Source organism: Sebastes fasciatus, chromosome 17, assembly GCF_043250625.1.
Source record: "Sebastes fasciatus isolate fSebFas1 chromosome 17, fSebFas1.pri, whole genome shotgun sequence".
In the NCBI taxonomy this organism is placed as follows: domain Eukaryota; kingdom Metazoa; phylum Chordata; class Actinopteri; order Perciformes; family Sebastidae; genus Sebastes; species Sebastes fasciatus.
The window spans coordinates 26,113,814-26,126,495 of NC_133811.1; the positions used below are offsets into that span (position 1 = coordinate 26,113,814).

Below are 12,682 nucleotides of genomic sequence, written 5' to 3' on the forward strand. Positions count from 1 at the left end.
CAAGACAGACTTTACAGTAAAAAAAACAAAACGAGAATAGAATTCAAGACCGGAGCGACAGGCACTGAACTCAATGACAAAAACAAAGAGCTCTGTAATTCTGTAATGTCTCTTAATGTGTTACGTCTTTCTACAGCCTATTGGTTTGAGTCGAGAGTCAACAAATTCCCGACCAATCACATCAGTAGTTTCACTTCTGATCATTCAGGCCGATTAATCTTACAGGATTAAATGCATTACATTTACATTATAACCTTCATTTGATGAAACCAATAATGTGATAATGGCCTAATGGAGAGACGGATTGAAGTGATGGGACACACAGTGTTGTACATGGCATAGTCTGCTCGTCCACGGTGAGTCTGTCCGTTCTGTGAGGTCGGTCTGCGGGTCGATAACCCGCCGCTCAGTCAAGTCTAACCGATGTAACATGTACAAGACCACATCACCACTGTCTGATGAAACCTCATGTACGTGTCATTATACATCTTTCAGAGCAAGAGATATTTGGTTTTTATTTAGTAATTATAATAATACAATAATATTAATTGATGTATGATTGATGTCATTATGTGATACTTTCTGGGTCTATCATTAGAAAAAAAACAAATAAACGCTGTCAAACTGAAACTATATAGTTTCAATTTGACAGCATTTATTAGTTTTTTTATATATCCATATATATAATATAACTATATACAGTATACATATATACTGTGTGTATATATATATATATATATATATATATATATATATATATATATACAGTGTGTATATATAGTTATATATACACACTGTATATACAGATTAAGTTATAGGTCTTAGGTTTTATGTCCTAGTTCTGAGAGAAAGCTTTATTTCCTATAAAATGACAAATACACTTAAATTAACAATCAATATTTTTTTAAACATTAATTATACTTATAGTACTTATATTTATTATAGAAAATTGTAATTGATAATAATATTAAAATAACTTTAAAAAAGAGTCTACACAGCCATGCTAGCAGCTCTGTGAGGCTGTACTTGAGCTAAATGCCACTGTTAGCGTGCTAACATCTTCACAATGACAATGCCAACATGCTGGTGTTTAGCAGGTATAATGTTTACCATGTTCATCAGTTTTAGTTTAGCGTGTTAGCATGCTTAGATTTGCGAATCGGGACTAAACACAGTAAAGTTCAGCTGAAGCTGACGGGAATGTCATTAGTTTTGCAGGTATTAAGTCATAAAACAAAATACTGGACGAATTAAATGTTGATGGCGCTAGAAGAAAAGTCAGAGGATCACCACATTTCATGACAATCCATCCGATAGTTGATGTTTTCTTTGAGACATTTTACTTAAAGGTGCTTTATACGATATCCAGAGCGTTAATATAGCAGCAAACAACTATTTGCTATGTAGAGATATAGGGGAGAGTGGGGTAAGATGAGCCAGTTTTTACTTATGCTGTCCTCGAGGTTAGGAAAAATGAGACAGAAGCAGAATGAAAACTTGAACCTTAAATTCAGGATCTCTCCTATCAAATGAAATGATCAGCATGCATCCATCACAAAGCTGTCTGGAAAAAATGACCTTCCCAAAAAAAGTGCTCCTGTGGCTCAACTTGCCCCAGGTAAGGGGTAAGTTGATCCGAGTCAGTGGGTAAGTTGAGCCATCGTGGGGTAAACTGAACATCTGAGTTTTTAAGTTTAAACCTCAGCATAAGTGTGTTAACAAACAGTTTCACAGTTATGAACTTGTGAGAACAAACCACCTGTGAGTTTCAAGACCATTGAACAATCAAAATATCATTCAATATTCGACAATATTCCAGTCGTCAAGGTTGCAGTGAAATATGAACTGTTGCTCCCTCCTTGCAGTTCCTCCAGCCTTTTGAGGTTGAGGTAGCTCCTTCAGCACATCACTCAGTGGAAAAGATGCCTCATCCTTTTCCTTGAATACAAAGGTGGGCTTCTCACGTCAAGTGTTCCCCCGGATTCTTCTGAGAAATCTTGCACTCACTTCGTTGCCCTCCAGGCTCTCAACCAAGCCAATGTAATGGTAGCTTCTGCCTTTGGATACAAAGTTTACTATGACAAAGTCACCAACTGACAGATCTGAGATGTCTGATTCACTTCTCTCATCATTAGAACTCTCATGCTCAGAAGTGTCATCAAATGGGATGGCATCACACTCTCCTCAGAACTGCTGTACGCTGTGATTTTCGTCTTGGTCTTTGGTTTGACCTAGGCCTACCTGCTAAACCCTGCTCTTTCCAGTTGTTGGGGACAGGAAGGTTGTTCTTTCTGCCAATTCCAATGCCAGTTCACAGCATTTCTTTGGAGTAAGGCCGTGGAACTGTTCAGCCAGCTTCTTGATATGGTCTGCAAGCTCCTTCTCTACCTCCTCTGTGAGGACCCTCTTTGCCTCTGCTGTTCCACTATAACCACCTGTTTTTACTTCCTTTATCTCCCTCTTCTATAAAGGTTAACACATAAAAAAATCAAACCAAGTTGTGTAACACTCAACAGTAATACCATTTTATACATCAGAGAATTAATTTGGTTAATTTATGGTGGGGTAAGTTGAGCCAGTGGCTCGGAATAATAGTAGAATATTAGTGAGCCAGTGGCTCAACTTACCCCATAGCCTTTGGCTCACTTTGCCTCATAGCTACCATTTTGGAAAAAATGGCCCAGTTTAGCAATTCAGGCTAATCTTTAGCGAAGGGATTAACATGGTGTTATATCTTTAGTAAATCACCAACATGTATCATATCTTTTTTTAGACCTGGATAAATTTGCTTTGACCAAACATTCATTATTCCTGACATGCAGAAAATTTACTTTGATAGGGAAAAAACTGTTTTTGGTGTAAAAAAGGTATTAAGTCATAAAACAAAATACTGGACGAATTAAATGTTGATGGCGCTAGAAGAAAAGTCAGAGGATCACCACATTTCATGACAATCCATCCGATAGTTGATGTTCCTCCCCTAGAGGAGTAATGTCTACCTGAGCAGAGAATGAAGTCTCTCTCCCTCTGTGTGTGTAGTAACACAAGTTTCTCCGTGCTTTGATGACGTAGCCGGGCCGGCCGTGTGTGTTTTTAGTGCATAGGAGCGCGCCCCACTGGCTAGCTCACGGTCGCCGATCTCCACTACTCTCATACAGCGTTTACAGCTGATAACGTCGTCCTGACCAACAGCGCGTTACAGAAGCATAGCATCATCCTCTGGTGACCATGAATGTCTGTAGAAAATTCCAAGGCAATCCATTCTGTTGAGATATTTCTATTTTTTAGCCACGCTGCTTGCATGGCTAAAAAGTAAAAAAAGAATATATAGCATAGTATATAATATATAATATAACATTATAATCCCATTATTTAATATCATGTGTAATTGTAATTAGTGGAAAGACACTCAGGAGACATGATTGAAGTCACTCTTATGTAACATGTGTAAACACGGTGACACTCAGGAGTAAAGAATGTCAGCAGATAAGATAAATAAGATAAGGAGGCTGTTATTATATCACTCTGTTGCAGTACAAGTCCTGCATTGTTTCTCTTGATTACTCCATTATAACTTAAGAGGCACAGAGTAAACACACATATCGATCTACCCGCCGCAGCTTTAATTCTTGCATATCATACCTTTAATGTTTCCCCATCTGTAAACTCTGAGGTCCGTTTGAGTGTCCTTTTAGATCTAAAAAAAGTATAGCTTCTCTATTTCTGTATTCTTTATAAGACAATAGTAAAGCACAATCAAACAAAGACTGTCTTTAAATCATTAATATACAGTTAAAAAAAAAAGTGGACCCAAAAACACTACTGTGGAACTTCAAACGCAATAGTTCAATGTCCCGCTTACATCAACAACAATAAATCTACCAGGGACAATTGAAAGACAATAAATCTGCTGTGAAAACATTTTGAAAGACCCTGCAGGGTAAAGTCAGACTACACTCCCTTCAGCGGCAGAAAAAATACAGGTAATAATCTGTCACAGGTTAAAGTGGCAGTATATATTTTTGGCATCATTGGGCAAAAAATCCATAATAATCTTTCAGTATATTGTAATTCAAGTGTAATTTATGGCTCTGTTTTCAGGGTTTAAAAAATCTAGCCGGTGACGGGAGACTTTGGCCAATTACAGGTCATTTCAGAGAGAGAGAGCGTTCCTATTGGCTGTGCTTCGGCTGGTGGGCGGTGCTTGGTATTTCCTCAACTGATCTCAACATGGCTACCTGATCAAAAACTTTCTAATTTTACAGCTAAACAGTGCACTACAAGATGTTTCTGAAAACATTTGAGGTGAGAAATAGTCATTACAGTAACAGAATATTGATTAATATTTGATCAGCGCTGCCTAGTTTGACCGTTTGATCGGAGTTTGTGAGTGATTGACAGCTGCTCAGAGACGGCAAGCCTCCAGCTCGGCTCTGATTGGTTATTTTCCTCCGGTCTGTGAAATCTTGCAGATGCCGTTAGGAGCACCGGAGGACACAGAGGCACATGATTTTCTCTCACTGTCAGGATATAGTGACCGTTTTATAAAAATAACTTTAATCATATTCGCTCCACCCTGCCTGCTGCTGCTTTAAGTGAAATTTTCTGCACATTTATTTGCTATATTCAAATTTGAGTTATTTGCTACTATACTTTAAAGGATTTGAATACCCCTTTCGTCCACTGTCTGCTGTGTAACTGCCGTACGTGACACTGTTTTAGTGATATAAACCATTACTCATCCCATTCTGATGCCAGTATCACAGGGCGATTAAGGCGATGACACTTAAATTATGACGTAGAGTGGCAGCAGTGACAAGAATCTGTTCAGCGGGGCAACCAGAGAAGGACTTTACCCTTCAATACGACTATAAAAGCTCTTAACAGGCGTCTGAAACAACACAAGTTACCAGACTCAGAGCAAAGAAGCTGCCTCTGTCAGGTAACATATTTTATTATTATTATTATTAAAACACTTCATGACTTAAATAAGTTTCAGATTTTTACATGTTTTTCAATTGTTAATCTAGTTTCTTTATCCAACAGAATCAATCATGAAGGTACTTGTGGTTCTCGCGCTTGTCTCTGGTGAGTGAATTTTCTCTTTGAAATAAATATATATATAGTTGAATAAATGTTTTGGTTCTATACTAAATCTGCTAAATCTTTTATCCACAGTTTGCAATGCCAACATCCTGTGGCAGGATCCGCCCAGGAACAATCTGCATTTGGTGAGAGATGCTTTCCGGGACTTCGTCTCTCAAGAAACACTCACTCTGAATCAGTTCAGACAGGAAGTGAAGTAAGAGTGATAAAGAAGCTTCACGACATTATAAATATAGTATATGTTTCTAGTTAATAACTGTTTTCTCTCCTGTGTCTATCAGCACCATGATCTCTCAGAGCTCTGACACAGTGAACCTGTACGTCGCTGCTCTGCAGGCTCAGATGGCTCCTCTGACCCAGGACTTCACAACTCAGGTTTCCCAGCAGGCCGAGCAGCTGAAGGCCCGTCTGAAGAAGGATCTGACCGCCATGAGGACTAACATGCAGCCCTTCGCCGCGGAGATGGTGGCGCAGCTCCACAGGCAGGTGGAGGAGCTGAAGAAGGAAACGACCCCCTACGCCGAGACCATGGATCCCAAGGCCCTGAAGGCCGTCATGCTGCAGAAGAGCCAGGAGATGAAGGCGCAGCTGGGGAAGAGCGTGGCCGAGATGCAGGCCCAGATGATCCCCTTCACCGAGGAGATGAAGAAGAAGATGGAGCAGAGCCTGGAGGAGTTTCAGAAGACTGTGGTCCCCCTGACCCAGAGCTTTAAGACCCAGATGACCGAGAAAACCCGGGAGATCCAGCAGAACCTGGCTCAAAGAGTAGAGGAGCTGAAGGCCAAGCTGGACGCCACCACTCAGGATCTGCAGGCTCGGCTGACCGTTCTGTGGGAGTCCTTCACTCAGAAGAACCAGTAAACGGACTTCTCCGTCAGCCTCACGGCCTGACACCAAATATTGATGTCAGCTTCATCTAATCTATATTTCAATAAATATAAATCTAACCAATAAGTTCAGTCTTTTGGTGTCTTCATAAGCATGCAAGACTCTTTTCACAGAAGAGTGATTCATTACCGAGACTACTTTTATACAATTGTTGTACAATTAAAAGGCAAATTCATAAAGCTGCACTAAACACAGACATGTCATGACTCATCGTCCATGTAATCACTTTGGGCAGAAGATGACTCCAACTACCTTTAGTTTACAAGACCTTTCTCCAATAACTTTTTTTGCTTACTAAATATCAAACAAGCTTTCCTGTTTTTCATCCAAATATCAAAAGATGGTCATATATCTAATACTCATGCTCTATAGTTTGATTCATATTATTTCAAAACTTTAAATGAAAGGGTCATAAAAGCACTGATTAACTGTTTTTCATGCCAACATTTAGTAGAAATTGTGAAACAAATTACAAGTCTTCAAGGAGTATGGAGTCATAGGAGTGCCAAAAAAAAAAAAATAATTAATCTGTAAAAGAATAAGAAAGTAAATGTGGAAATATAAAGACAAATGTTAAAATATAAAATAATAATAAAATAATAACTAATTATAAGCATTTTCATTTATTTTCATATTTATTTCTGTATATGTTTCTTAAATATATGTTTTTTTTTTTGCATATAAATTACTCAATTTAAGTCTCAAGTATATGTGTGCAGGAATTTACTTCTCAGCCTGGGCAGGAAGGTTTGCCCAAAACCAGCTGATTGACAGCTTGGCCCTTCAAGGAATAGTAATAGGGGAAAGAATAAGGAAATGAAAAGGGATACGAATAAATTACATTATATAAAAATAAATAATACAAAAAAATACAGAAGGCATAGAGTAATTTAAATGCAAAAAAATATATAGTTTTAAAAATATATACAGAAATAAATATGAAAATGAATGAAAATGCTTACAATTATTATTTTATTTGTTATTTCCTTATTCTTTTACAGATTTATTATTTTTTTTATGGCCCACCTATGACTCCATAAAAGGCAACAGATAAAGTGATTTGTGACCACTGACAAAACTGCAACTGTACCTGAATCTCATTTATTATAGTTGGTAGGGGTGACACATAATATTTAGTCAGAATTGTACTCATTTGACACAGTTTTAGGGTTTATAATCTCCATGTTCTGAGGTATCTGGAATCAACTGACTTGAGCACTCCTTAAGAAATTCATATGAAATCACACTCCAGCAGAGACGAGACGGACTGAAGGAAACGACCAAAGACGTGCAGTTTTCTTTTGTAAGAAATGGTATTTATCAGTTTCCAAGAGGTATATACAGGCCATATGTATACTGTTCCATATGTATGTAACATAAAAAAGGCAATAAAACAAGTGATGGATTGTTAACGTGACATGCAGTACAGTACACTCCCCCCTGATAGCTGGTAAACATGTCTGTAACCAATAAATCCTCTTTAAACAAGCACAACGATTTCATTCACCGCACGCCAAGACAGACTTTACAGTAAAAAAAACAAAACGAGAATAGAATTCAAGACCGGAGCGACAGGCACTGAACTCAATGACAAAAACAAAGAGCTCTGTAATTCTGTAATGTCTCTTAATGTGTTACGTCTTTCTACAGCCTATTGGTTTGAGTCGAGAGTCAACAAATTCCCGACCAATCACATCATTAGTTTCACTTCTGATCATTCAGGCCGATTAATCTTACAGGATTAAATGCATTACATTTACATTATAACCTTCATTTGATGAAACCAATAACGTGATAATGGCCTAATGGAGAGACGGATTGAAGTGATGGGACACACAGTGTTGTACATGGCATAGTCTGCTCGTCCACGGTGAGTCTGTCCGTTCTGTGAGGTCGGTCTGCGGGTCGATAACCCGCCGCTCAGTCAAGTCTAACCGATGTAACATGTACAAGACCACATCACCACTGTCTGATGAAACCTCATGTACGTGTCATTATACATCTTTCAGAGCAAGAGATATTTGGTTTTTATTTAGTAATTATAATAATACAATAATATTAATTGATGTATGATTGATGTCATTATGTGATACTTTCTGGGTCTATCATTAGAAAAAAAACGAATAAACGCTGTCAAACTGAAACTATATAGTTTCAATTTGACAGCATTTATTAGTTTTTTTATATATCCATATATATAATATAACTATATACAGTATACATATATACTGTGTGTATATATATATATATATATATATATATATATATATATATATATACAGTGTGTATATATAGTTATATATACACACTGTATATACAGATTAAGTTATAGGTCTTAGGTTTTATGTCCTAGTTCTGAGAGAAAGCTTTATTTCCTATAAAATGACAAATACACTTAAATTAACAATCAATATTTTTTTAAACATTAATTATACTTATAGTACTTATATTTATTATAGAAAATTGTAATTGACAATAATATTAAAATAACTTTAAAAAAGAGTCTACACAGCCATGCTAGCAGCTCTGTGAGGCTGTACTTGAGCTAAATGCCACTGTTAGCGTGCTAACATCTTCACAATGACAATGCCAACATGCTGGTGTTTAGCAGGTATAATGTTTACCATGTTCATCAGTTTTAGTTTAGCGTGTTAGCATGCTTAGATTTGCGAATCGGGACTAAACACAGTAAAGTTCAGCTGAAGCTGACGGGAATGTCATTAGTTTTGCAGGTATTAAGTCATAAAACAAAATACTGGACGAATTAAATGTTGATGGCGCTAGAAGAAAAGTCAGAGGATCACCACATTTCATGACAATCCATCCGATAGTTGATGTTTTCTTTGAGACATTTTACTTAAAGGTGCTTTATACGATATCCAGAGCGTTAATATAGCAGCAAACAACTATTTGCTATGTAGAGATATAGGGGAGAGTGGGGTAAGATGAGCCAGTTTTTACTTATGCTGTCCTCGAGGTTAGGAAAAATGAGACAGAAGCAGAATGAAAACTTGAACCTTAAATTCAGGATCTCTCCTATCAAATGAAATGATCAGCATGCATCCATCACAAAGCTGTCTGGAAAAAATGACCTTCCCAAAAAAAGTGCTCCTGTGGCTCAACTTGCCCCAGGTAAGGGGTAAGTTGATCCGAGTCAGTGGGTAAGTTGAGCCATCGTGGGGTAAACTGAACATCTGAGTTTTTAAGTTTAAACCTCAGCATAAGTGTGTTAACAAACAGTTTCACAGTTATGAACTTGTGAGAACAAACCACCTGTGAGTTTCAAGACCATTGAACAATCAAAATATCATTCAATATTCGACAATATTCCAGTCGTCAAGGTTGCAGTGAAATATGAACTGTTGCTCCCTCCTTGCAGTTCCTCCAGCCTTTTGAGGTTGAGGTAGCTCCTTCAGCACATCACTCAGTGGAAAAGATGCCTCATCCTTTTCCTTGAATACAAAGGTGGGCTTCTCACGTCAAGTGTTCCCCCGGATTCTTCTGAGAAATCTTGCACTCACTTCGTTGCCCTCCAGGCTCTCAACCAAGCCAATGTAATGGTAGCTTCTGCCTTTGGATACAAAGTTTACTATGACAAAGTCACCAACTGACAGATCTGAGATGTCTGATTCACTTCTCTCATCATTAGAACTCTCATGCTCAGAAGTGTCATCAAATGGGATGGCATCACACTCTCCTCAGAACTGCTGTACGCTGTGATTTTCGTCTTGGTCTTTGGTTTGACCTAGGCCTACCTGCTAAACCCTGCTCTTTCCAGTTGTTGGGGACAGGAAGGTTGTTCTTTCTGCCAATTCCAATGCCAGTTCACAGCATTTCTTTGGAGTAAGGCCGTGGAACTGTTCAGCCAGCTTCTTGATATGGTCTGCAAGCTCCTTCTCTACCTCCTCTGTGAGGACCCTCTTTGCCTCTGCTGTTCCACTATAACCACCTGTTTTTACTTCCTTTATCTCCCTCTTCTATAAAGGTTAACACATAAAAAAATCAAACCAAGTTGTGTAACACTCAACAGTAATACCATTTTATACATCAGAGAATTAATTTGGTTAATTTATGGTGGGGTAAGTTGAGCCAGTGGCTCGGAATAATAGTAGAATATTAGTGAGCCAGTGGCTCAACTTACCCCATAGCCTTTGGCTCACTTTGACCCATAGCTACCATTTTGGAAAAAATGGCCCAGTTTAGCAATTCAGGCTAATCTTTAGCGAAGGGATTAACATGGTGTTATATCTTTAGTAAATCACCAACATGTATCATATCTTTTTTTAGACCTGGATAAATTTGCTTTGACCTAACATTCATTATTCCTGACATGCAGAAAATGTACTTTGATAGGGAAAAAACTGTTTTTGGTGTAAAAAAGGTATTAAGTCATAAAACAAAATACTGGACGAATTAAATGTTGATGGCGCTAGAAGAAAAGTCAGAGGATCACCACATTTCATGACAATCCATCCGATAGTTGATGTTTTCTTTGAGACATTTTACTTAAAGGTGCTTTATACGATATCCAGAGCGTTAATATAGCAGCAAACAACTATTTGCTATGTAGAGATATAGGGGAGAGTGGGGTAAGATGAGCCAGTTTTTACTTATGCTGTCCTCGAGGTTAGGAAAAATGAGACAGAAGCAGAATGAAAACTTGAACCTTAAATTCAGGATCTCTCCTATCAAATGAAATGATCAGCATGCATCCATCACAAAGCTGTCTGGAAAAAATGACCTTCCCAAAAAAAGTGCTCCTGTGGCTCAACTTGCCCCAGGTAAGGGGTAAGTTGATCCGAGTCAGTGGGTAAGTTGAGCCATCGTGGGGTAAACTGAACATCTGAGTTTTTAAGTTTAAACCTCAGCATAAGTGTGTTAACAAACAGTTTCACAGTTATGAACTTGTGAGAACAAACCACCTGTGAGTTTCAAGACCATTGAACAATCAAAATATCATTCAATATTCGACAATATTCCAGTCGTCAAGGTTGCAGTGAAATATGAACTGTTGCTCCCTCCTTGCAGTTCCTCCAGCCTTTTGAGGTTGAGGTAGCTCCTTCAGCACATCACTCAGTGGAAAAGATGCCTCATCCTTTTCCTTGAATACAAAGGTGGCCCAGTTTAGCAATTCAGGCTAATCTTCAGCGAAGGGATTAACATGGTGTTATATCTTTAGTAAATCACCAACATGTATCATATCTTTTTTTAGACCTGGATAAATTTGCTTTGACCTAACATTCATTATTCCTGACATGCAGAAAATGTACTTTGATAGGGAAAAAACTGTTTTTGGTGTAAAAAAGGTATTAAGTCATAAAACAAAATACTGGACGAATTAAATGTTGATGGCGCTAGAAGAAAAGTCAGAGGATCACCACATTTCATGACAATCCATCCGATAGTTGATGTTCCTCCCCTAGAGGAGTAATGTCTACCTGAGCAGAGAATGAAGTCTCTCTCCCTCTGTGTGTGTAGTAACACAAGTTTCTCCGTGCTTTGATGACGTAGCCGGGCCGGCCGTGTGTGTTTTTAGTGCATAGGAGCGCGCCCCACTGGCTAGCTCACGGTCGCCGATCTCCACTACTCTCATACAGCGTTTACAGCTGATAACGTCGTCCTGACCAACAGCGCGTTACAGAAGCATAGCATCATCCTCTGGTGACCATGAATGTCTGTAGAAAATTCCAAGGCAATCCATTCTGTTGAGATATTTCTATTTTTTAGCCACGCTGCTTGCATGGCTAAAAAGTAAAAAAAGAATATATAGCATAGTATATAATATATAATATAACATTATAATCCCATTATTTAATATCATGTGTAATTGTAATTAGTGGAAAGACACTCAGGAGACATGATTGAAGTCACTCTTATGTAACATGTGTAAACACGGTGACACTCAGGAGTAAAGAATGTCAGCAGATAAGATAAATAAGATAAGGAGGCTGTTATTATATCACTCTGTTGCAGTACAAGTCCTGCATTGTTTCTCTTGATTACTCCATTATAACTTAAGAGGCACAGAGTAAACACACATATCGATCTACCCGCCGCAGCTTTAATTCTTGCATATCATACCTTTAATGTTTCCCCATCTGTAAACTCTGAGGTCCGTTTGAGTGTCCTTTTAGATCTAAAAAAAGTATAGCTTCTCTATTTCTGTATTCTTTATAAGACAATAGTAAAGCACAATCAAACAAAGACTGTCTTTAAATCATTAATATACAGTTAAAAAAAAAAGTGGACCCAAAAACACTACTGTGGAACTTCAAACGCAATAGTTCAATGTCCCGCTTACATCAACAACAATAAATCTACCAGGGACAATTGAAAGACAATAAATCTGCTGTGAAAACATTTTGAAAGACCCTGCAGGGTAAAGTCAGACTACACTCCCTTCAGCGGCAGAAAAAATACAGGTAATAATCTGTCACAGGTTAAAGTGGCAGTATATATTTTTGGCATCATTGGGCAAAAAATCCATAATAATCTTTCAGTATATTGTAATTCAAGTGTAATTTATGGCTCTGTTTTAAGGGTTTAAAAAATCTAGCCGGTGACAGGAGACTTTGGCCAATTACAGGTCATTTCAGAGAGAGAGAGCGTTCCTATTGGCTGTGCTTCGGCTGGTGGGCGGTGCTTGGTATTTCCTCAACTGATCTCAACATGGCTACCTGATCAAAAA

The 12,682-nt window shown here is 38.1% G+C and overlaps 1 protein-coding gene across 1 annotated transcript; it reads left to right on the top strand.

The window, feature by feature from the left end:
- Positions 1-5,054: 5,054 nt before the first annotated feature.
- On the top strand, positions 5,055-5,967 carry LOC141754961 (uncharacterized). Its single transcript, XM_074614441.1, has 3 exons — positions 5,055-5,088; positions 5,179-5,302; positions 5,388-5,967. Exons 1-3 carry the CDS (start codon positions 5,055-5,057, stop codon positions 5,965-5,967), a joined length of 738 nt encoding a protein of 245 aa, XP_074470542.1.
- Positions 5,968-12,682: the final 6,715 nt, after the last annotated feature.